At 36.6% G+C, this 23,657-nt stretch overlaps 12 protein-coding genes across 12 annotated transcripts; 7 read left to right on the top strand and 5 right to left on the bottom strand.

Moving 5' to 3' along the window:
* Nucleotides 1–95: 95 nt before the first annotated feature.
* Nucleotides 96–1,305, top strand: C9374_004914 (uncharacterized protein; the record flags this gene model as incomplete). The annotated part of the gene is made up of 3 exons (XM_044694606.1): nucleotides 96–723; nucleotides 784–1,027; nucleotides 1,116–1,305. 3 exons carry the CDS (start codon nucleotides 96–98, stop codon nucleotides 1,303–1,305), a joined length of 1,062 nt encoding a protein of 353 aa, XP_044548626.1.
* Nucleotides 1,306–1,372: 67 nt separating this feature from the next.
* Nucleotides 1,373–2,491, bottom strand: C9374_004915 (uncharacterized protein; the record flags this gene model as incomplete). Its single annotated transcript, XM_044694607.1, has 2 exons — nucleotides 1,373–1,571; nucleotides 1,623–2,491. 2 exons carry the CDS (start codon nucleotides 2,489–2,491, stop codon nucleotides 1,373–1,375), a joined length of 1,068 nt encoding a protein of 355 aa, XP_044548627.1.
* Nucleotides 2,492–2,692: 201 nt separating this feature from the next.
* Nucleotides 2,693–4,645, bottom strand: C9374_004916 (uncharacterized protein; the record flags this gene model as incomplete). Its single annotated transcript, XM_044694608.1, has 2 exons — nucleotides 2,693–4,434; nucleotides 4,576–4,645. The coding sequence occupies 2 exons, from the start codon at nucleotides 4,643–4,645 to the stop codon at nucleotides 2,693–2,695; spliced, it is 1,812 nt and encodes a 603-aa protein (XP_044548628.1).
* Nucleotides 4,646–5,018: 373 nt separating this feature from the next.
* On the bottom strand, nucleotides 5,019–7,419 carry C9374_004917 (uncharacterized protein; the record flags this gene model as incomplete). Its single annotated transcript, XM_044694609.1, has 3 exons — nucleotides 5,019–5,921; nucleotides 5,982–6,059; nucleotides 6,157–7,419. The coding sequence occupies 3 exons, from the start codon at nucleotides 7,417–7,419 to the stop codon at nucleotides 5,019–5,021; spliced, it is 2,244 nt and encodes a 747-aa protein (XP_044548629.1).
* Nucleotides 7,420–7,485: 66 nt separating this feature from the next.
* On the top strand, nucleotides 7,486–7,906 carry C9374_004918 (uncharacterized protein; the record flags this gene model as incomplete). Its single annotated transcript, XM_044694610.1, has 2 exons — nucleotides 7,486–7,535; nucleotides 7,615–7,906. 2 exons carry the CDS (start codon nucleotides 7,486–7,488, stop codon nucleotides 7,904–7,906), a joined length of 342 nt encoding a protein of 113 aa, XP_044548630.1.
* Nucleotides 7,907–8,191: 285 nt separating this feature from the next.
* Nucleotides 8,192–10,123, top strand: C9374_004919 (uncharacterized protein; the record flags this gene model as incomplete). The annotated part of the gene is made up of 1 exon (XM_044694611.1): nucleotides 8,192–10,123. The coding sequence occupies one exon, from the start codon at nucleotides 8,192–8,194 to the stop codon at nucleotides 10,121–10,123; it is 1,932 nt and encodes a 643-aa protein (XP_044548631.1).
* A 64-nt stretch (nucleotides 10,124–10,187) lies between these two features.
* Nucleotides 10,188–14,078, bottom strand: C9374_004920 (uncharacterized protein; the record flags this gene model as incomplete). The annotated part of the gene is made up of 1 exon (XM_044694613.1): nucleotides 10,188–14,078. The coding sequence occupies one exon, from the start codon at nucleotides 14,076–14,078 to the stop codon at nucleotides 10,188–10,190; it is 3,891 nt and encodes a 1,296-aa protein (XP_044548632.1).
* Nucleotides 14,079–14,430: 352 nt separating this feature from the next.
* On the top strand, nucleotides 14,431–15,611 carry C9374_004921 (uncharacterized protein; the record flags this gene model as incomplete). Its single annotated transcript, XM_044694614.1, has 2 exons — nucleotides 14,431–15,264; nucleotides 15,348–15,611. 2 exons carry the CDS (start codon nucleotides 14,431–14,433, stop codon nucleotides 15,609–15,611), a joined length of 1,098 nt encoding a protein of 365 aa, XP_044548633.1.
* Nucleotides 15,612–15,743: 132 nt separating this feature from the next.
* Nucleotides 15,744–16,905, top strand: C9374_004922 (uncharacterized protein; the record flags this gene model as incomplete). The annotated part of the gene is made up of 2 exons (XM_044694615.1): nucleotides 15,744–16,562; nucleotides 16,693–16,905. 2 exons carry the CDS (start codon nucleotides 15,744–15,746, stop codon nucleotides 16,903–16,905), a joined length of 1,032 nt encoding a protein of 343 aa, XP_044548634.1.
* Nucleotides 16,906–17,133: 228 nt separating this feature from the next.
* C9374_004923 (uncharacterized protein) lies at nucleotides 17,134–19,917 on the top strand (the record flags this gene model as incomplete). Its single annotated transcript, XM_044694616.1, has 1 exon — nucleotides 17,134–19,917. The coding sequence occupies one exon, from the start codon at nucleotides 17,134–17,136 to the stop codon at nucleotides 19,915–19,917; it is 2,784 nt and encodes a 927-aa protein (XP_044548635.1).
* Nucleotides 19,918–20,403: 486 nt separating this feature from the next.
* On the bottom strand, nucleotides 20,404–20,838 carry C9374_004924 (uncharacterized protein; the record flags this gene model as incomplete). The annotated part of the gene is made up of 1 exon (XM_044694617.1): nucleotides 20,404–20,838. The coding sequence occupies one exon, from the start codon at nucleotides 20,836–20,838 to the stop codon at nucleotides 20,404–20,406; it is 435 nt and encodes a 144-aa protein (XP_044548636.1).
* Nucleotides 20,839–21,241: 403 nt separating this feature from the next.
* Nucleotides 21,242–23,362, top strand: C9374_004925 (uncharacterized protein; the record flags this gene model as incomplete). The annotated part of the gene is made up of 3 exons (XM_044694618.1): nucleotides 21,242–21,402; nucleotides 21,693–22,006; nucleotides 22,236–23,362. 3 exons carry the CDS (start codon nucleotides 21,242–21,244, stop codon nucleotides 23,360–23,362), a joined length of 1,602 nt encoding a protein of 533 aa, XP_044548637.1.
* Nucleotides 23,363–23,657: the final 295 nt, after the last annotated feature.

Below are 23,657 nucleotides of genomic sequence, written 5' to 3' on the forward strand. Positions count from 1 at the left end.
GGAATGGTGTCTGACGTTTTTCAAATTCCAACTTGAATGGTACCATCAACAAAAAAATACCACGATACTCTCAGTTGTCTGTCCCCTTGATCATCATGATTTCAAAATTTCCAACTCCCGATAAATTCTATCAATCCATGGATATGACTGCACTTTGCAATCATTCCAAATATTCCTTCGACGCAGCCACATGGTTGAAATATTTTGACCTTTACAAAATCAAGAAAAAAGAAAATCTCAAGTTATTGCGCCAATACATTCAAAGTGAAACTCTGAACAGTTTTAGAAATTTACAGTTTACTCCTCAACCGCATGGCTCAGAAGATTTTGAAAAGTCTGTTTCAATTTCAAGATCCTCTCTTGAACAAAGTTGTAAACTCACAAAATTCTATTCCAATCCATCAGCATCAACATGTATCTTGGAAAGTTTGAATTCACCAAAACCATTCAAAACTAACATTTCCATCATGATCGGAGATTGTTTGGAGGCAGCATTGATTTATTCAATGGGAGGAATCAATAAAGATTCCGAACACAATGTACAAACGAAAAAAGTGGCCGTGTTGAATATGGCATCAGCAAAGAGACCTGGAGGAGGATATAAAACTGGATCTGGAGCTCAAGAAGAGAATTTATTTAGAAGAACCAGTCTTGCCTTCTCTTTGGAAGATGTTGACCATTGGGATACCGATAGGAAATGGAAATATCCGTTACCTGAATTGGGTAAGTGTCAGAGGTCATGTATTTACAAACTTACTTTTGGATCTTCTTCACATTGTCAAGGTGGTGTTTATGTTCCAAATGTTTCTGTCATTAGAGGAAGTGAACTCAAAGGTTATCCATTCCTCACAAAACTGTATCATGTTGATGTGATTTGTGTGGCTGCCTACGCCAAACCACAGTTAGACCAATCGAGACAGAAACTACATGAATCTTTAATTGAAAATGTGAAAAATAAGATGAGACTTATGTTTGCAATGGCAATAGAGAATGGCGTTACCACAGTGATTTTAAGTGCTTGGGGTTGGTAAGTACTTATGCTCCTGATATGTGGAATTTGATCAAAATCTTAATATTTATAATTTTCTGAATCACAACTCATTGTCTTCGTTTAGTGGAGCTTATGAAAATCCACCCTCACATATTGCATCTTTATTTAACTCTGTTATTAAGGAATATGATGGTGCATTTGAAGACATTGTTTTTGCCATCTATAATGATCACAATGCAAAATCAACTGATGGAAATATTGTGCCTTTTGAAAGAGTGTTCAACATCAAGGGAACAGAAATTGTTTGGGATTAACCACCTTAATTCGAGTGTCACAATTATAAAACAATTAACCAGTGTTTGTTTTTGTGAAGACAATAGTTTACAGAAAATTTAATTTTGTACACACAATAATTCTTAGAGCTTGGTCCAAGGCTCCTGCAACTGCAAGACCTTCTTTGTCTCTATTCCAGTCAAAGCAACAAATTGGTTGAGTAGAAACTGTCGATTTTTGAACAAGAATCGTGTTTCCCACAACGCCCTCAGGTGGGTTTCCAATTCTTCGTTCAGATGGATAATTACTTGAAAGACACATAGTTTTACAATAACATTCAATAATTAGTAATACTTACTACTTGTACAGAGAAAGTAATCCAGATCCTGAAGCAACCAAAAACACATCCCTGTTCTGGGGTAAATGTCTTCCAAGCCACACAGTAGAAGTATTACTGTCTTGAATTTTCTCAGATAAACAAGCATATCCTTTTTCTGGATGTCTTGTTCTCATATCTAACACATTGAATCTTCCTTCAAGAGTAGTTGCCAGCAATTTGTTCATTTCGATATCTCTTCGGTCGAATTGCAATGAACAAATACCATTTTTCAAGTTGGTTTCCCACAAAACACTGTTCGTTCGCAGGTCAAATATTTTCAAGTCTCCATTTTCATAACCACTTGCACACACTCGTTCGTTAGCATTGAATGAATTTCCCAAGCAGACAGCCCAACAATCAACTTTGACAGACTCTTGCGGTTCGAGGCTCACTATTGGTTTGTGTTTTAGCCGCAAATCCCAAATTTTGACACAACCATCTCTGGAACCTGTTGCAATTTCGGGTGGACCATAACTGAGGCCACATCCATCAACACAATTAATTATTTGAGAGTGGGCTTTTTCAATTGTGAATAAGGGTTGATTATTTTTTGGTTTGTTTAAATCATAAACAAGAATATTTCCATCAAAATCTCCACAAGCTAAATGTCTTTCTTCAAGGCCTGTTGCCTCAAAAGTGCAGCATTTAAAGGGATGCTTATGATCAATGTCATACAGTTTGTTCACATCTTTTCCATCTTCAGTGAGGGTGTATACTTGAATACAACCAGTTCCTCTCGGAACACCACCTGCAGCAATAAACCGAGCACTACTCGGAATCCACTTGCAATCATTCACTGTCCAATTTAAAGGTTTGTTGATGTGCTCTATGATTCTTGGTTTATCCATTTTTTTTGTAGTTGGCTTCCGTGTCGACATACAACAACGCAATTAGGAAACGGGTTGTATTCGCCATCATCATTTGGAGCGTCAGCGAGAGTCTTTGAAAAGCAAATATTTTAATGAAAAAACCTCAAGTTAATTAATTTATGGTATTCCTGAGTTGAAAATTGGTTAAACCCACAGAGTTTAAATTTACATTGTTTACACTTATTCTTCAGCTTCCTCCTTCTTCAATCTCTCCTTATCAGCAAGCAATCTTGCGTTCAAATCGTCAACCATCTTCTTGGCTGTCTTCAAAATGATTGTCATGTTACCTGACATGAAGAAAGCAGCTTCTGGGACTTCATCATATTTACCCTCAATAATACCTCTGGCTTCCTCAACAGCATCTTCCAATTCTACGAAGTAACCAGACTTACCAGTAAAGACTTCGGCAACTTGGAAAGGTTGAGTCAAATACTTTTGCAATCTTCTTGCACGATCGACAGTCAATCTGTCTTCATCTGACAATTCGTCCATACCCAAGATGGCAATGATATCTTGAAGATTTTGGTATTCTTGCAAGCACTTTCTGACACCGTCAGCAGTATCATAGTGATATTTACCGATGGCAGATGGGTTGATCAAACGAGACATGGATTCCAAGGCATCGACGGCTGGGTACATACCCTGTTCGGCAATTTGACGGGACAAGACAGTTGTGGCGTCCAAGTGAGCAAATGTGGTAGCTGGTGAAGGATCGGTAATATCGTCAGCAGGCACGTAAATAGCTTGGACAGATGTAATAGAACCCTTCTTGGTTGAGGTAATACGTTCTTGCAATTCACCAATATCTGTTGACAAGTTAGGTTGATAACCGACAGCAGATGGAATTCTACCCAAGAGAGCAGAGACTTCAGAGTTGGCTTGAGTAAATCTGAAAATGTTGTCAATAAAGAGCAACACATCTTGTCCTTCTTCATCACGGAAATATTCGGCAATAGACAAAGCAGTTTGACCAACTCTAGCACGAGCTCCAGGAGGTTCGTTCATTTGTCCATAGACGAGAGCAGCCTTGGATCCATCTCCTTCCAATTGAATGACTTTAGATTGAATCATTTCCAACAACAAGTCAGTACCTTCTCTGGTTCTCTCACCGACACCACCAAAGACAGAGAAACCACCGTGCTTCTTAGCAATGTTGTTAATAAGTTCCATGATAACGACAGTCTTACCGACTCCGGCACCACCGAACAAACCAATCTTACCTCCCTTTGGATATGGGATCAAAACGTCAATAATCTTAATACCTGTAACCAAGATTTCGTCTTGTGTGGTTTGTTCAGAGAGGACTGGAGCTTCTCTGTGAATTGAATATCTGTTCTTTGAGTTAACTGGACCTCTTTCATCAATTGGTTCACCCAAAACGTTCAAGACTCTACCAAGAGTTTCACGACCAACAGGAACAGTGATTGGACCACCAGTATCGACCAATTCCTTACCTCTGAAGAGACCATCAGTTGGTGAAATACAAATGGTTCTGACTTCGTGTTCACCAAGATGTTGAGCAACTTCAAGGACAATTGGTTGGCCATTTGGACCAGGCAACAACATGTGAAGAGCGTTACCAATAGGTGGCAATGATCCTTCAAAGATACAGTCGACGACTGGACCAATGATTTGAGAGACCTTTCCTCTGTTATATCCTGCCCATTTTTCAGTGATTTCCTTCTTTGTCTTCATGAGATTGTTGTATCTATCAGTCAATGTTTTAACTTGAGCTTCATCCAACTTGCCGGCCTTCTTACATTCAGCAACAAAGTTATTGTATTCATTTTGGGAGAGATAGTACAAGAAGTCATCAGAAAATTCGTCGTTTGGAGAAGTTTGAGTAGCGACGGATTCTCTTTCCTTCTTCCACACACCCATTTCTTCCTTTGAGAAGGAGGCAGAGTAGCAACGCTTGGTAGCTGAACGTTAATAATATTATTGAAAAATAGAAATCAATCATTTTATGTTCGTATTAAATGTGCAATATTATTGAAAATGTATCATCATCATGATCATTGTTGTTATTATCGTCATCTAATGATGATGATGTGGCCACTTACCATTTGCGAAGACGCCACCCTTGAGACCTTTGGAGGACTTTGACAAAAGTCTGAGCGAGTTGTTGAGCATTTTTGAATTTTTTTTTGGAGGAGTCAACCCTAGCACTTGATTACAACACTGCGTAGGTTTTGGAAAGCGGGACCTGAAGGAGTGATGAAACTAGCATTTTGAGAAGTGGTTTTCAATCCATAGATGAGAAAACGCTCCATCCTTGACCATTCGTCATGGATATCTAAGCCATTTACTTTGACTTTACATGTTTGATGAAGGTCAACAACCATTGATCAAATTGATAGGATTAATACGACGGATCTTCTTAGGAGTACCCAGGTTGAGAGGCATTGGTTTCGGAACTGGTTCGGACTGCATATCATTCAAACCAAATCTTTTCAAATGATGATAAAGGGAATTTACTTGTTCACTGTTACTATGGCTTTATAGGTCAAAGCTTCATCTTTTTAGAGTTGAATGTGCTCATGACCTTTAAATTGTCTCCTGGACAACTTTCAAAAGAATACTCCTCTCGAGAAAAATCACAAAACAAAACTGCCCCACTTAACCATTTGAGGAATCGCTTTCTTTTCAAATTACCATATCGGTGCTCAATTAATGCTTTTTCCACAGTCTTTCTCTTGAAACAACAACACGTGATACACATGGATAACAATAGCAGCACACCCGTCACTAAGGCAAAAGTACAAACAATTGCAACTATTTGAGCAACGACTGGAATTCCCATGAATGAACTAAAAAAATCATTGCTCCTCGAATCATCTTCACTGGTTTCTTGTTTTGAAGAATCAATAGAGCAGAGTGGAGTAACAAGGGCAAGTCGTGTGGTGGTATTGGACCAATATGAAATATATTGTCCAGAACACATGCACATGATTCCAGAGCTCGTTTGTAAACCATTGCCACAATTCAACTTTAACATTTTGTCTTTAAAATTCGCCGAGTTGAGGATTGCATCAGACGTGGCTTGCAAGTTTCCTTGTTTTGGTTGGCATGTATTATTGTGGCTATTGTACTGTTGTGTCGTGAGATCACAATGGACTGGAACTTCACATGAAAGAGAGGCATAGTTAAAAACTGTCTTGTTGTCATATTTTTCGCTGCAATTCAAAGGAACACAAATTTTCTGAGTGGAATCAAAGACAAGATCGGAATGTTGGCAATTTGCTTCACATTTTACGTTTCCATTGTCAATTATAGTTTTTTGATAAGGACCTTTGCAAAAATCTTCATTGACAGTTGTCGAGGAGTCTTCAAAGGCGAAGGGTATTTCTATGGTAGACATGATATTGCCATTATCTCCAACTTGAAGAATACATTTTCCACGACTAAGCTGAAAATGGAGTGAAATAACCATGAACACTTGTCACTGAATTATATAGTTAGAACTTACTGTCAGGAAAGTGTTGAAAATTATTTTCTTGACGTCGAATCCCTCAATTCTTGGTTGTGTGTATTGTCGTTGAGTTTTCTTTCATGAGTAATCAACAGATGAGTTCATTAATGAAAAATGATTTTTGCACAATACAAATATGGTCCACATATTTAACCATGAGAAAACTACTTACATTGCAAGAAAGATCCGTGGAGCAACAATCAAGTAATGTAACATCGATTAATCCTGGTGTTTCAATATTGTTGAAAATGTCCAATGAAACGCTCACAGTTTGATCATTTCGAAAAGCTCCCTTAGAAACAATCACAGGATTTCCTTTCAATTTAGTCAAAGAGAATGTTCCATCCCCAAATGGTAATTCAAAGATCATGGTTGTTCCTAAAGTTTTATCGCAAAAGTAAACAATTTTTCCAGTATATCGATTATAATAGTAGCAATTTGAATTCTTGTATAACAATTTGATATTTCTAAAAGGATAGAATTGATCATTATATGAGGCTGGATCATTGGAGAGAAGGGCGCCTTGAATTCTCAATAGTGAGCCTTTCTGATAGAAACAATCAATATTTCTCAAATAAATTTCCGTAGATATTCCAATTTTGTTCATTTCATTTCCAATGTGTTGTTTGGGTACGAGAAAACCAATATTTTGTTTTTCTGGAATCACATAGTAATACTCTCTAAAATCCAATTCTCTCAAATCAAATAACATTTCACTCTCTAGAGAGACAGTCATTCCTCTCGTTGAGACACTTCTTTGTTCATTCGTTAAAGAAACTCCAAAGGATAAATCTCCTTGTCGTAGAGTGATGAAAATTGAATATTGCAGAGAGGGAGTTCCTACCGTGTATTGAGAATAGATGGTTGAATTGTAGAGAATTCTTCTCGTTTCATAATAGACTTGTCCCGTATCGGCATTCAGTAATGGCCCACAACAAATTCCATTGATCATCGTAGTCATTGTGGATGTCGCCGTAGCTGAGAGTCTTCTTTCATCACGACAACTCTGTGATTGAATTTGATAATCTTCAAAAGCATTTCGGAGAGAACCCACATATTTCAGAGGAAAATGTACATAGACATCACTTCGTTCTATTTGAATGACCACATCCGAAGTAACGGTCCAATACGACGAATGAGAATCTGTATCTTGAGGGTCAAGTGGAATGGGTTGATCGGGAGAGACATGAATTTTTAAATCTTGTTTCAAACCCTCATCACCAATATTCAATCCAATGACAAAGGTATTTTTACAGGATATTAAATTGTTCTTGGAATTGCAAATTTTTACAAAATTATTCGTTGTTACAAAACCCGAAAGAAAAGCTGAGGTATTGAGGAAGGGAAGAAAAATAGAAGAATAAATTAGTAAAAGGTACAGATACTGAAAGAAACGAATTGTTGATATATTGTTGAGAATGTTTGTTATTGGCATTGTTTATAAATTAACTAAAATAGAAATTTCTTTTCTTGACTTTCTCTCTAAAAACATTTTGAAAAAATGAAACAAAAGACATTGGAATCCGATTTTTATTTCATTGAAATTGAAACGTAGGTTGATCCCACCCAATCGGAATGAACTTTTAGTCGAATGATAAATTTTGAAAATCTTGGAAACACTAATAATCAGTCCTCCTGATACTTCAAAAACTCAATTTCTTTCAAGCCTTCATCAACAAATTTCAAGTCTATTCGGGAAATCATGTTTAAATATTATTAATATTCAAGTCATGTATTATTCAAAAAAGAACAAGTTAGCAATTATTGCCATTGAACGAAGATTCCTCACTCATATCTATAACATTATGCCATTCATTGAGAATGGAGCTCGTATCGTAAAGGCTTCTCCCTATTTGCACACCATTGTGAGTAATAACAGACTCTATTGTGAGCAATTGCTCATCTGTGCAGCTACCAAATAATTTGGTTAATTTCTGGAAAGCAGCCAATTCAATGATTCCGAGCGTCATGATGGAGTGAGCGGATATGGTGATGATGATGACGGAGCGAGCGAATGATCCCTGCAACATGCAATAATACCAAGCTAATAATAATCATGGATAATAGTTGAATTAATATATAAAGCTTGGTAATTAGGATTACACTCGCGAAAACAACACAGTCCACTACAACCAAGTGTATACTTCACAACTTTGTAGTAGAGAGTGAGCCAATCCCGCATCTTATCACTTGATAACAATAAAAAAATGTCACCACCTCATCCTCTGCCGGCTCACCATCAACAACAACACTCCAGTTCCCTTCTTTACAACAACAACTTGTCACCGCAAACACTACATCCGAGAGACAATCATAACGATCATACGTATGAAGAGAGTACAAGTAGCTCTGGTACGACGACCACGACCACCACAGCACCCATGATGAACAGCAGTAACATTGTCAAACATCATCATACAAAGAATAGTCATTCCTCTTTTCATTCATCCTCCACCACGTCATCACAGAATTCATTGCTAAATCGATGCTTATCCTTCTCCACTCGAATGCTCATTTTAATATTTTTCATTGGGTTTTTATTTGCCATGTATTCCATGTTACGATTTCATGGTAAAGTAATATCAAATAAGGCAGATACATCTGTGAGAAATGAATTTATTACAAAACCAGTGATTGAAAGAGTATTTAATGGAAAGATTGATTATTCAGAAGATTCTGAGGATGAAAAGAATGATGGTCCTCCCATGAGTGGTGAAGCGATAAATTTTGCTTCAAAACTCATTGGAGCTGTTGTCACTCACAAGGATGGGTTTACAAGTGTTGTTTCCAATGGTGGTGGTAGTGATGGTAGTGATGGCCGTGATGGTTCTAACACTCATGGAGGTGTTGTTAGTGATGGTTCTAACACTTCAGTGGATCAAGAAGATGATATAGAAACAGGAACTATGTTCAATCTTGTTTGTAATGTGAACAAGTTACAACCAGCGACTGTTGGTTCAAAAGATCAATTATCGAATAAGAACTCTCTTGCAAGCTCTAAATGTGTGGATTGCAACAAAATTCAAGAATTGAAAGGAATCAAAACAAGTATTTGCAAACCATCGAGTAGTGGAACGAGTTTCTTAAAATGCATTCAATACGATGCTTTTACGAAATTATGTCAAGCTAATAATTTAATTATTAATTTATCTAAAATTAGAAAAGTGAGCTGTTTAAGATATAGAAATGAGAATTGTGCCTATTCCAATTCCAATTCATATTATTCATATGATTCTAAAGCCTATTTATTAGATTGTGATTTTGACTATTCCAAATTTACCATCTCTTCACATTCTAAAGATTTCCAAAAAGATATTTTTGCATCCTTTTCAAAAGATACAAATCCTGAAGAAACCGAAAGTAGAAGTGACATTGTCAAACGAGAAAACGAAGTCTCTATTTTAGTTTTCAGAGAAAATGGTCCTCGAAACGAAATTGAAAATATTTTCTATGTGATGAGTGAATTATATAACACGTATTTATTGACAGAGGTTTTTGATTTAAATTGGAAACATCTGGATATTGTATTTATGGATGATCACAAACCATCCAAGTTTGATATATTATGGAAATCACTTTTTAAGAGTGTGAATTCCATGAGCAATATTTATAAGGAAATGAATCAAGTTGTAAGATTCAAACATGTGATCTTTCAACCAAGTGTTTATGCTTCACCATTGGTTTTAGCATCAAAATCGACGATTGAGCAAAACGAACATTGTAACATGAAAGCTTTGATCAATAATTTTGCTTCCATATTGCTACAAACGTTCAAGATTGAAAAGCACGCTAAAAGAACCTCCGAAAAGCCTCTTGTTATTCTAGCGTTGGACGATGAGGATGTTAAGAACACTCTCTCTAAACGAACTGGTATTGAACTGGCGCTACAGTTTGCCTCCTTAACCATCAAAGAACAATTACAACTCGCTACTCAAAGCTCCTTGTTGATCGGTCAAGGTGACAAATTGATATTGTCTCTCTTTCTTCCTTCCACCTCTGCAGTCATTGAAATTCAACAACAAACATCATCGTATGGAGATGCTTTTCACAGCATTGCAGAATGGAAAGGACTCAAATTTTCAAGGATTGACAAGTCCAAAGTGTTAGCTGAATTCGAAAAATTGTTTCCTGATCGATAAGATTTATGTCTCTGATTCAGTAAAAGGCTGATTGAGATTTAATGAAAATCATAAATGACAATTATTATTCTTCAATAACACTAGTTTCTTCTTCTGCTGACTCTTCTTCCTCTCCAGACTCAGAGTTGTGAGAGGGAGAACCCTTTGTGTTCTCTTCCTCATCAAAAATGTTGCTAAAAGCAGGTTCCTTTCGAACTGAGACTGGTTGTTCCTCCTCTTCGTCATGCATTTGATCTAATTCATTCTCTTCTTGATTCGTTTCTTCCTCCTCATCATACGCTTCTCCTTCCTCTTCTTCTTCATCACTAATTTCTAAAGGCTCTGAATATTTTGGTGACGCTTTAGGAGGTAATGTTTTCATTGCCAATTGTCGTGACTGAGGAGGAGGAGGTCTCAATGTTGAAACGCCCCTACTCGTACTACTCTCAGCAGGGATTTTATCTTCGAGAGAGGATGCTTCTGAAGAGGTCAGTGAGGTTTCACTTTCTGAAGTGGTGCTCGTTTCTTCTTCCAACATGTGATCTTCTTCCTCTGCTGTGGATGTCTTTTTTCTCTCTTCAATGATTTTGTGTTCACTTGGTAGTCTCATATTTTGAGAGGAGAGTTGTGGAGCAGCAGTTTTCTTTGGACGATGTTGTTTCCATTTTGGAGCATGATCAAACAATGAAGGAATACGAATGGTCGTATCTTTGGTAGTATTTTCTAACCATGCCTTAAATGATGTCATGGAAGCGACATGATCTGTTTTGATCTTTTTAGGTTTTTGTGTAAGTGTTGGGCGTTCAGAGAATAATCGTGATGGATGTTTCAAGCTTGGTTTCAATACAAGTTGTTTGAATATGGTTGTAGTAGTACTCGATGGCATGGTTGCAAGTTGTTGCTCTAATGCTCGAAGTTGAATAGGTGGAATAATACTACGAACGAGATCAAGGTAAGATGTTCTTGCATCTATGGCTTGTGTTGTTGAGGTATAACTATTTAACATCCAACTATAGAGATTGAATGCATCCACATAATTACTATTTAAAATATAATACGAGAACAGTAGATCATAATTCTTCTTATTTTTCAAAAATAGTTCAATCCATAAGCACTCAGTTTCATCAAATGGGAATGTTGTTAACAAGTCCGAGAAGAAATTTCCCAACAAGGAATAGTGAAGAATGCAAAAGAATACATTTCTTCTCTGTTCTTCCATGTGACTCAATTTTCGTTGCATTTGAAAAGCCAAATGAACCATGTCATTGGTGAGATAAATGATTGTTTTTAACACTTCACTCTCAATGGCACTAGTAGAAAATTCTAAAAGTCGATTCGCAGCACTGAATGATGAGCACTTGACCAATATTTTAGCAATATCATAATTCCAAGCTCTATGTTTGAGTCCATTATTTGGAGCAGCAAAACTACAACAAGCATATTGAACAGCTTCATTGAGAAGATCATCATTACTTCTCTTTGTATCTAAAAGCCACAAACTGAATGTAAGATGTTGCCATGGTGTTGTGATCTTGAATAATTTTGCATAACTGTTGAGCTTTTTAGTGGTCGTGTTATTGTCTGCTGCATGGCTACCAATTCCATGTGAAAGATAATCAATGATGAAATAAAACATGGCAAGATGTTTGTAAATGAAAGCATCATCATTGAGAGGTTCTTCCCTAAATAGACAAGTGATAAAATGCGATAAATCTTTGGGTGGATATTCCATTGGTTCTTTGCATGCATACTTGAGTAGAAGATGGATAAAGAATTTTTCTTCTGTAGTAGTAGTAGTGGTATTGGTAGTGTTAGTAGCACTTGTAGTACTTGCAGTAGTAGTAGTGGTAGTGGTAGTAGCACTTGCAGTAGTAGTAGAAGTGATATTCTCTTGATCGTTCATCTTGTTTGAAGTGATATTCTCTTGATCGGTCATCTTGAATGTTGGATGCATGTCCGAGTTCACTGACTCTAATCGTAGTAATTCATGAATCGCATGAAATTCTTGTCTTGAAATGTTAATTTCAGAAAGTGGAGGGAATGGATTTAATAACCGATCTTTCCATTCCTTTTCCAACGCTGAAGTATTGAATAGATTAGCAGACATTGGTAATAAACCAATTTCCAAGAACCATTCTCCCACTCGTGCATACTCTGCAATGGATCGAATATGATGATCATAACTCACAAGACTTGGAATGTATACATCAGAAGTCGCTCCATCCTCCATCAATTTTGCTCTATTAATCACAGCTGAAATTAATAATCGTAAAGAGTTCAGTCTTTGAATGGACATTGAGATTTTGTTTCTAGTCTCAGCAATGACAAGTGGTGGAATGGTTCTACTTGCATCTGTTCTTACCATAAAGGTATTGAGATATTCATGAAGTTTCTTCTCTTCAAATTCCTTTTTGTGTTTGATCCAAACCATGATATCCTTAATGTCATGAATGGCAAATCTTTGATTCACTGCTGTTGATACTTTATAAATGTCATCGTGATGTATCAAATTAGAATCAGTGTTTGGAACAGTTCCTTGAATGTATTCAACCAATACAGAGAGAAGAGATTGATCATAGAGCATGTCAAAGATTGTGTTAATGTTAAACAAATCGCTTGCTAGTGTTAATCCTCTTTCTTTGCACATTTGAATCAATCTTCTTCTCTTATCTCGATTGACAATATCTTCTACATTTCTTTGCGCAACTTCTTGTATTGCCAAATTCATTCTATTCTCATACGTAATATTAAATAGTGTTTTTTGAGAGAGAATGGTCAGAGTAAATGAGATGGAAGTTGGACTATAAATAATGGAAGACTCCTCAATGAAAATATCTAACAATAATGACGAGCATAGCGCTGTTTCTGCAGTATAGTCCTGAAGAGATTTTTCTAAAACTTTTTCTGATTTGATCCAAGAGTTCATGTCAAAAACTCCAACATGAAATAGATCATTACTGTCATTGCATACAATGATTGCCACGGATGAATCTTTTCTGTTGTGTTTTGTTTTGAACTGAATAGTTTTGAGCTGTAGGTTCATAACCGAGTTGGTTTCAAATACTTTACACAAATCAATAGATTGGCTTAAATCGCATTGTTTAAAGTAATCCGAAAAATAGAACAGATCCAAAAGAGTTGAGTCAGTACCAATCACAAGACAAAAATCATGATTTCTGCCAATATTAGTAATTGTGCAACTAGTGATAGGTCTTTCACTCAAATATTGCTTAAAAACCAAATCAATGGATTCTGGCTCTGCTTCTCCTAGAATTTTGTAGAACGAAATTTGTCCTGAATTGAATCCACAAACAAGCAATCTCAAGTCATTTGAATAATGTATGGATGAAAGAGGGCTTTCAAAATCAGCAAACCACGTGATATCTGTGTTAGTTTTGTGGTCAATCATTCCCAGCCTTGTACTACTGGCAACAACAACGACATGATACTCAATGAAAGAAGAAGAGTCATCATCGCTCATGTCATCATGTTTGGCTCGTTTTGGAAATTTTGTAGCAATGGATTGAGAGAAGATAACCTGATCATCATCATCATCATTCTCAATCGGAGCTGAAAATAATTTTCTTCCTGATAAGCTGTCAATACACAATAATTTCTTATCATTTGTAAAGCAATAGAGAACATCATTGTGTTGGTGTTTTGAAAAACAACAAGACTCTATTACGGATGATGAATCATTCCTATCATGATAAAAAGTGCTAATCAATTGACTCGTTTCCGTATCAATAATATTAATTTGTCTCTTGTTTGGATGAATCATAAAAGACAAGGTTCCATCGGAGGAAAATTGTCCTCTATGACTGGATACCAATGATCTGGGTATGGATTTACGACAAATTTCAAATGGGGGAGGAGGTTGTTTTATCTTGGGATATTCAGTATTGATGTTGCCTCCATCGTCATTATTCTTCTCGTGATGATGACGATGATGAGAAGAAGGAGTCAAGCTAAGCATTTTTAATTCAAACAAAAAATTCCAGGGAAACGAATTTCAAAGCTGAAAAAAATGATTGAACCGCCACGCGTGTTGGGTGCAGGAAATGGCTTACAGGAAAAGGCTTACAGGAAAATTAATCATCAAAACATTTACACCGTTGTCATAATGTAAAAATTTCCTATGAGCATCATCACGATGAACGATCAATGACGCACGTGCCATTGAGCGGACCAATGAGATGAGCCTTCACTGCGTTAATGAGAATTGTTATTTCTCAGCATTGGATTTTGATGAGCTTGAGCATCACTTGATTTTCATCATTGAAAACGTTGAATATCAGTTAATTCCAACGTATTATTCTCTTGAAAAAATGTTGCAACAAGTCATTCCAAATTTTTATTGCGAATGTTTTCCTCATATGAAAGGAAAAAATCATTACAGCGTTGCACTAGCCTTGATTTTTCGACAATGCTTTTATACCAATAATGATGTTACAAGTTATATACTTGGATGGATGAGCATCATTTTGAGTATGGTTAGTCTGTTTCCACAAATTATTAAGAACTTTGTTTTGAAAAGAGCAGCAGGGCTTTCAATTCATTTATTTCTGATTTGGTTTGTTGGAGATGTTTCAAATTTAATTGGATGTATTCTCACCAATCAACTGGCAACTCAGCTCTATTTGGCAGTCTATTATGTATGCATGGATATCATTATCATTTCTCAGTATACTTTTTATGAGTTCAACAAGAAAAAGTTCAAGGCATTCCTTTCTAAATTATTTCAAAAACTGCACATTACAAAACAGAGTGCAGAACCATGTCATGAAATGTCTACCATCAAAGAAACGACAGCGAACAATATTTTCAACATGTCGTTTCAATCATTAACAAGCCATAATACCACTAGTACAAGCCATCTATCAACACCTCATTGTCAACTCAAATCACATTATTTGTCTTCAACGATCGCTATTTTACTAGTTGTACAGTTATTAATTTCAAATTTTGCTCAATTTTCAAACGCTCAGGAAGCAAAGGTCTCCTATGAGATTCCAAATTGTTCTCCACCTCCACCTGATAATGGATTGGCAATTTTTGCTATTGGAACCACTTGTTCTTATATTTCTTGCCTGTGCTATATTCTTGCAATGACACCTCAAGTTTATAAGAATTATAAAAGAAAGAGTGTTCAAGGCCTCTCTGTAAGTACTTTATGTGATCAATTTGCAAGAACATTTCATCATAAAATTATTTGATACAATACTCTTTGATGATGTACCAATAGATCTTAATGTTTGGAATTGATACCAGCAATCAACTGTTATACATGCTTAGTATTATTGTTTTTTATGCTCAACCAAATGCATCCTTTGATGCTCTTTCTGTTGTGCCATATTTGGCTGGTAGCTTTTTCACATGGTTTTTCAGTGTTTGTATTCTTTTTCAATTCTTATTTTACAAGAGAAGGAACAGAAATGATGCGAACGTTGTGAAAGAACATGACGCTACACCATCTCATGTAGGTGGTACTACAGTGGTGGTACAATGAGGAGTTTGTGATGATTTTCATAAACATTTGTTAGGGTAAAATTCTGCAATCTCTTTTCCACACCTGCTAAATTCTTCTGAGCATGTGTGTATGGGCCTACCTTTTGCGACATGATCGACATCGATTTAAAAAATGTTATTGGCACACACTATTCACGACTCTTACCATGTATTTCCAAATTTTTATTGTGAATGTTTTCCGCACATGAAAGGAAAAAATCATTACAACATTCCATTGGCACTAATATTCCGACAATGTCTCTATTCAGAGAGTGACATTGCAAGCTACATTCTAGGTTGGATGAGCATTATCATGAGCATGATTAGTTTATTTCCACAAATTATTAAAAATCATGTATTTCAATCAGCATCGGGATTGAGTATTCATTTATTTATTATTTGGATGATTGGAGATGTAACGAATTTAATTGGATGTATTTTCACAAATCAATTATCGACTCAAATCTATTTAGCAATTTATTATGTGTCCATGGATGTCATGATCATTTCACAATATTGTTATTATGAAGTACGATGGAAAGATGTCATTGAGAAGTGGAAAGAAATATTTTACACAATGAATCATCAAATTTGTAGTGGAAATAGGTTGAAACAGAGCATTCATCGGTCTACATCTAGTAGTGAACAGAACACTCGGTCCTATACTTTGTTGAATACTCATGCTCTTATTCAATTATTCATCATGACAACATTGGTAGCTTGGATGTTTCAGAGTCAAGAAGAGGAAATGTGGAGTTCCATTTTTGTACGGGCTCAATCTCATCTTCAATGGAATACAAGAAGAGCCAATAATTGCGAACAAACTACTTCTGACAACTCAATGTATGCATTGGGAATTACTTGTTCCTACATTTCATGTATTTGTTACATCATGGCATATGTACCTCAAATTTACAAAAATTTCAAAAAGAAGAGTGTCAAAGGCTTATCTGTAAGTGGTTCAAGATGAAATTCTTGTTATCATATCTTGGGTAATGTGAATATATTCAAAATGCATGTCTCAATTGGCATGACGCTCACCCATACATCACTCTGGAACCAACGAATGGTTTCCAACATAGCTTCTCATGTTTTTAATTGATAGTCTCACTCAAATTCTATATATATCTAGTATTATTGTATTCTACGCACAACAACCACATTCATATTTTGATACTGTATCTGTATTACCATTTATTGTAGGAAGTGTATTTACCTTGATCTTTAGTGCTCTCATACTTGGTCAATTTTTTTACTATAACAACAAACGTAGGAACAGTCTCTTTAAGGACTGAGATATTTATATCTATTAATTCATGATTCAGCCGAACCTGGAAAGATGCAAAAGATGCAGCATGTCTATATTACTCCGAATTCTCGAGTTTACAACACACACAATAGACACTGCATCTTTCCAGTTTCGGCTGAATCATGAATTTGACATATTTCAACAACAAGGCAGCTCGTGCTGCGTCGTCACTCCATTGCGTATTTAAATCCTTATTGAGTGTTGTTGAGAAAAAATGTTCACCTCAAAGACTCTCCCATTGCCCTCAACTTTTAGACTGTACTCGGGTGGCAACACCACAAGAAGAAACACAAAGCCTTCTTCTTCGTCAAGCGCTAGTCAACCACAGCAAGAGCCTTCTCTATCGATGACATCTCAAGAAGAGATCGAACGAGTCACGACAAGGAACAATACCTCTTTGACCACAGTCATCAATGCCAATCAACAACAACAGCTGCAACACAGTATTCTCATGACAGCTTCATCTCTTCTACCCACAAGAGATATAATGCCGTGTAATCTCGTGCAAAAGCCTTGCACTCCGAATGCTGCTGTGAAAAGAACATTCTCTGCCATGACAATGACTACGACCTCCAATCATGATAATGACAAGTCGAGCCACGAGAAGAATTTACCTCATGAAAGAAGAATACAAGAAAGCATAATAGTAAATGATGTCGAGGAGGAGGCGTTGTCATCATGCCACCACAAGCCTTCTAGTACTACGTTTGCAGCACCAATGAATCATCACTGTGATGGAGATGGTAGTGGAGAATCCATCCATGAAGATTCCACTCCATTCTTCTTGATTGAATGGAAGCAGTTGCGTCATCAATCGGTTGGCCCAACAACACTCCACGCTGAAATTATGGACTCTCTTAATAGTGTGCAACAACACTCACATGCTACTTCTACTAGTGCCCAAAACCAAAGAGAAGAGTTGTTGCCACCGCATCATACTCCACTCGAGTTGTATGTTGCGGACAAGATTCGAGTCTCCTCTTCTCATCAAGCCTTGATATGGTTATTTCAAGAAATCCATTCAAGTTCATTGTGGTGGAACAACAATGTCCTCAAGAATGAACCAAGTCAAAATAGGAATGATAGACATCACAACGAAAATGAACAACACACACAGTCGTCCACTGATATTCTACATCCAACCATCATGACAAGTACAACTACTACTACTACTACTCCTCCTAGTACAACATTCCCAACCATTCCCACTCATGCCCTTCCATTAGTCAAGTTTCTCAAACGAAAACTCACTCAATGGAATGACCACAAGTCTTTATCCCTACGATGTGAATTGTTCAATTTCAATACCAACTCGGTCTGTACCTCCATTCCATTACATTATGCATTTCATACGTTGACAACAACAAATAGTCCTTCAAGTCATGATCAACTCACTTACAATCCTCACTTATTAGAAGGTATTCTCACTCTTCCAAGACTTCCCTCCTCAAAGAATCAGCGAAAAATTTGTTCTTTACGAATTGTCTTGAATGAATCTCTAATATTGGCAGAAAGTTCACCCTTTACTTTATTCTCAAAAAAGAAACAAGAATTGATCAACAATAGTATGAGAAAGAAGAAGAAAAAGAACAACAGTACTAGTATTTCTTCAACTCCACTTACTTCAACTCCAGTCATGACCAACAATGGTCCACTTACCTTTGTATATAATGATCATTTACCAAAAAAGACACAACCCATCAAGCCTTTTACACTTACTTTTCATGAGAATGAATTTCAACCAAAGAAGAAGAAGAAAGTGTCATGTTCTCAGTCAAGTTGCCCTTCTCATCGAAATGATGAAAATATTATACATCCAGGTATCGATATTCCTATTGTGAAAGGGCATGACAATACATTTAGAATTGAAAAAACTCTCACTCCTCACGAGTCTACTACTGGAATGACCAACAATTGCATTGCACGTGTGGATCAGAGTATGTGGATGAATCAGGATGTATTGTTGCAACAATCTCAACCAATATTGTCATCATCACACCAAGAACAACATAACTCGATGCAATATCCTCCTAATCACCACCATTCTATTCCATACCAACAACCCAATGACATGAATCCACCAAGGATTTCAAATTCAGTCACATGTGTGAACACTACCGCCACCACACTCACAGTACCATCCTCACAAATTCCTTCATTCGAGTCATCATCATCCATCTTGAGTTCGTCGACGTGTGACCCTCAACCACCTCATCAGCACCATCAGCACCACGACCTCACACTACCGAAAAGTCTTTTCGAATTGTTACAATTACCACACATCATCTCTGTATTGAAAAGACCTGTCTATGAATTACTAGTAGCATTACTCACTTGTAAACATCATTCATCCATGTCCAGTATCATGAGTGATAGTATTTGGAATGCACTCACTCTCATGGCTCATGAAACGAAGGATTCGAATGTTAATAATAGTGGTAATAATAGTAATAGTAGTAGTATGAGTGTGAATACGAATCATGTGGTTGTGAATAATGATTCATTTCAACAACCACCACAACCACAACAAATATCTCCTCTACAACAACCACAACAACCACAACAACCACAACAACATTCCTCAACACAAGTATTAAGGTTGTCCATGGCCTCGTCAAATGTGAACCAACACAATGCAACTTGTTTGAATGTTCAACAACATCCTCAACAAGCAATGCATCCAACATCAGTATCACCACAACAAGTAGTTTCAATTTCTCAACAACAACAAGTTGCACAAAAAGTATCCATTCCTCAATTCGTTCAATTCATTACCACTGCTACTACTACTCCACAATTCACCAACAATTCCTTTGTACCGATGACCTTGGTATCATCCAAATCAGCAGTTATGAATAACCAGAACCAAGGTTATATGACATCCAACTCGAATTCTTCATCAGCAACAACAACAACAATCACTCCATGTATGCACAACAATATTCCTCACTTTACTCAGCTCCAATTGCAATCCAATGGAAATGTACAATTAAAGTAACAATATCTAATGCTTTACATCTTGTTGTTGGTTATTATTCGCTGAAATTTGATAAAGAATGAGTCAAACCCTTATATGGATTCCTTCAACCACTACTCTTTGTCATTCATCTTACCACCTACATTCATAACATGTGATTGTTTAAATAAGTGTCAAGAAATATTGATTTTGGGGTGGGTGTATGAAGATTTTCATTAGAACATTGAAATTTAATCTGTTGCATGTGTTGTAAAAGTAATCAAACGCACATGAATCAAACCCTCATCTAAGGCTCCACCTTTCTTGTCATACAGATGCATTCACTCTATTTAAGAGCTCGACAAATGCTTTGTTCGAATTTGGAGCACGAACAGCCATAATAAATGGTACCAAAATCATTATTATTTATACATAAATTTTTGCACTAAGAATGTATTGTTTGATGATCATTATTGACATACTTCTCTCCTTCAAAGGACAAGGAAATGATAAATTCTTTTTCATCAATTATTCCAAAGTTGGTTCTGGATTGCAAGCACAAATTGGACATCCTGCACTGTTTCTCTGATTTCCAAATCGACAATACATTCGACACAATGGAGGACATGCATTCACCTTGACAATTTCAAATAAATCTGAAAGTTCTTGATCCACAGTTTTACATTTACAAATTGGACAATGTGTGATGGAATCTGTTTGTAATCCATATCGACATTTCATGGTGGCAAGACATGACAAGGAAGGACATTTTTGTTTGACACAATGACAAGTATTAGCATCAAAATCCATTTGTTTGGAATAACCTTTTGGACAACCATAGAGTTTACAGAGTTGAGAAGGAGTGAGAGTTTTCATGTCGGGTGATGATGCGGAGGTCATTGAGTACGTTGTTGATGCGACGAACATGACCATGAGGGTGGCAACAACAAGTCGTATTGTCATTTTTTTATATTTTCGATTTTTGAACTGGATTATAATCGTGTGAATGTGTGTGATTTATTGATTATTGGATTGAATTCAATAGCAAAAGAATGGAACTGCCAAAATTTCCACAACACTACGAAATGCACCATCCGCATTGAACTAGCTCAGGTCTTATTTTATCTTTCTCGCTTGCACACAGGTCCAAGTTTTAAAAAGACCTGTGGTGGTTCACTAAAATGTCCCTGTGCAAATTTCACACACAACAAGATCCTCATTAATATTCCCAGTCGTCAACACATGAATTCGCGAAATATTTTCGCGTTTTTAATCGTTTAGTTTCGCTGAATTTTCAAAAACGGAGCACGAAGCCTTATGTGCCACCATCGAATCCAATAGCAGCAACAAACACACACCGTAAAAAATGTTCAAATCTCTTCTCTCCAATTCATCGGCCATTAAAAGATCTGTGGCTACCACCACCACCTCGAATCATCTATTTGCTTCTTCTCAAAGACGTTTCATTAACAAGGTCGTGAAAGATGCCAAGACAGCTGTTGCTGATATTCCTGATGGTGCTACACTGTATGTGTTTATTTTTTTATCAATTATATAAATATTTTATAATATTAATATTCATGGAATGATGATGATGACCTCAATATATTTCACTTGTGATCATTCTTCGATGGATCAATACATGTTCGAATATGATATATCCATCACATGAAACTTTTCAAATGCTCTCGTTTGATGACACGTATACCAACGTGTGAAACTGATGATATTTGGTGTTCATCCTCTTGATACCCTCTACATATTGTGTGTGATATAATACTACAATAATACGAATATCATCTCCATCCTCTCAACAGTTGTGTGGGTGGATTTGGTCTCTGTGGTACTCCACAAAAGCTCATTGAAGCTCTCCGTGAAAAAGGTTCCAAGAATTTGACAGTTGTTTCTAATAATTGTGGTGTAGATGATTGGGGATTGGGTATTCTCTTATCGAATGGTCAAATTAAGAGAATGGTATCTTCGTATGTGGGTGAAAATGCTACCTTTGAAAAGTTGTATTTGAGTGGTCAATTAGAAGTGGAATTACTTCCACAAGGAACATTGGCTGAAAAATTGAGAGCTGGTGGTGCTGGTATTCCCGCATTCTTTACTCCTACTGCAGTTGGAACTGGTAAGTTGAAGTGTTGTCATTGGATTTTGAATTGAATTGGTATCTTGTTTCCGATGATGATGTGATTGGAATGACTGCAATTTCATTTTTAACGAATGTGGGCATTGTGTTGGCATTTTTGAATCTGTGTGTACCAATTGAATCAACACTTGGTCAAAACCAAACACACACACCAAATACCCTCCAAAAAAACACACACATCAAATACCCTCCAAAAAAACACACACAGTCATTCAAGAAGGAGGATTTCCAATTAAATTCAAACCCAATTCAAAAGAAGTTGAAATTGCATCCAAACCTCGTGAAGTTCGTGAATTCAATGGTAAACCATACATGATGGAAGAATGGATTCGAGGTGATTTTGCACTTGTGAAGGGATGGAAGGCAGATACTCATGGCAATGTCATATTCCGTAGAACAGCACGTAACTTTAATCCAATGTGTGCTCAAGCTGGTAAAGTTTGTATTGTTGAAGTTGAAGAATTGGTTCAACCAGGTGAAATTGATCCAGATCAAGTTCATTTACCAGGTGTATTTGTGGATCGAATTTATCTTGCTGAACCTTATGAAAAGAGAATTGAAAAGAGAACATTGAGTAAGGTTATGGATTCTCAATCGTCATCTCAATCATCATCTCAATCATCATCTCAACCATCATCTCAATCCATGACTCAATCCATCAATGATGTGACTCAATGGGATACTCGTGAACGTATTGTTCGTAGAACTGCACTCGAATTCAAAGATGGAATGTATGTCAATTTGGGTATTGGTATTCCAACTTTGGCTTCCAATTATTTACCAAAGGGTGTGACCATTACGTTACAATCTGAGAATGGTATTTTGGGAATGGGTCCTTATCCAACACCAGGTCAGGAACATGCTGATTTGATCAATGCTGGTAAAGAGACGATCACGACTCTTCCTGGATCCTCTACCTTCTCATCTGCTGATTCATTTGGTATTATTCGAGGTGGTCATATTGATTTGACTGTTTTGGGTGCTTTACAAGTGAGTGAAAATGGTGATTTGGCTAATTGGATCATTCCAGGAAAGATGGTCAAGGGTATGGGAGGTGCTATGGATTTGGTTTCAAGTGGATCTCGTGTGGTGGTCACTATGGAACATACTGCTAAAGGAAATGCTCCAAAGATTCTTAAAAAGTGTACTCTTCCACTCACTGGTAAGCAAGTTGTGAATCGTGTCATTACTGAATTGGCTGTTTTTGATTGTACTCCCAATGGATTGGTATTGGTGGAACATTTCCCAGGTGTGAGTGTGGATGAAATTAGATCAAAGACTGAAGCTAGTTTTACTGTTTCTGACAAGTTGAAACCAATGGAATTTGTTTTGTAAAGATTTTGTTGTTGTTGTATCAAGGACAAGTTTTGTTGATTTTTATTTTGAAAATGTTGTTGATTTTTATTTTGATTATTGCAAATTTTGTTGATTTTTTTATTATTGCAAATTTTATGAATGACCATTTGCTGCTCTTGAGGGTGTGTGTGTGGATGGGCATGGTGCGCACACGCTGTTCTAATCATTCGAGATATTAAGGCACGAATATATAATGTGCTTAAACTGTTATGGTAGTCGACGAGCTCGAATACCTCTCATTAACAACAACAAGAACAAGATATCTCACTCCATG

Source organism: Naegleria lovaniensis (genome assembly GCF_003324165.1).
Source record: "Naegleria lovaniensis strain ATCC 30569 chromosome Unknown tig022, whole genome shotgun sequence".
NCBI lineage: Eukaryota > Heterolobosea > Eutetramitea > Acrasida > Naegleriidae > Naegleria > Naegleria lovaniensis.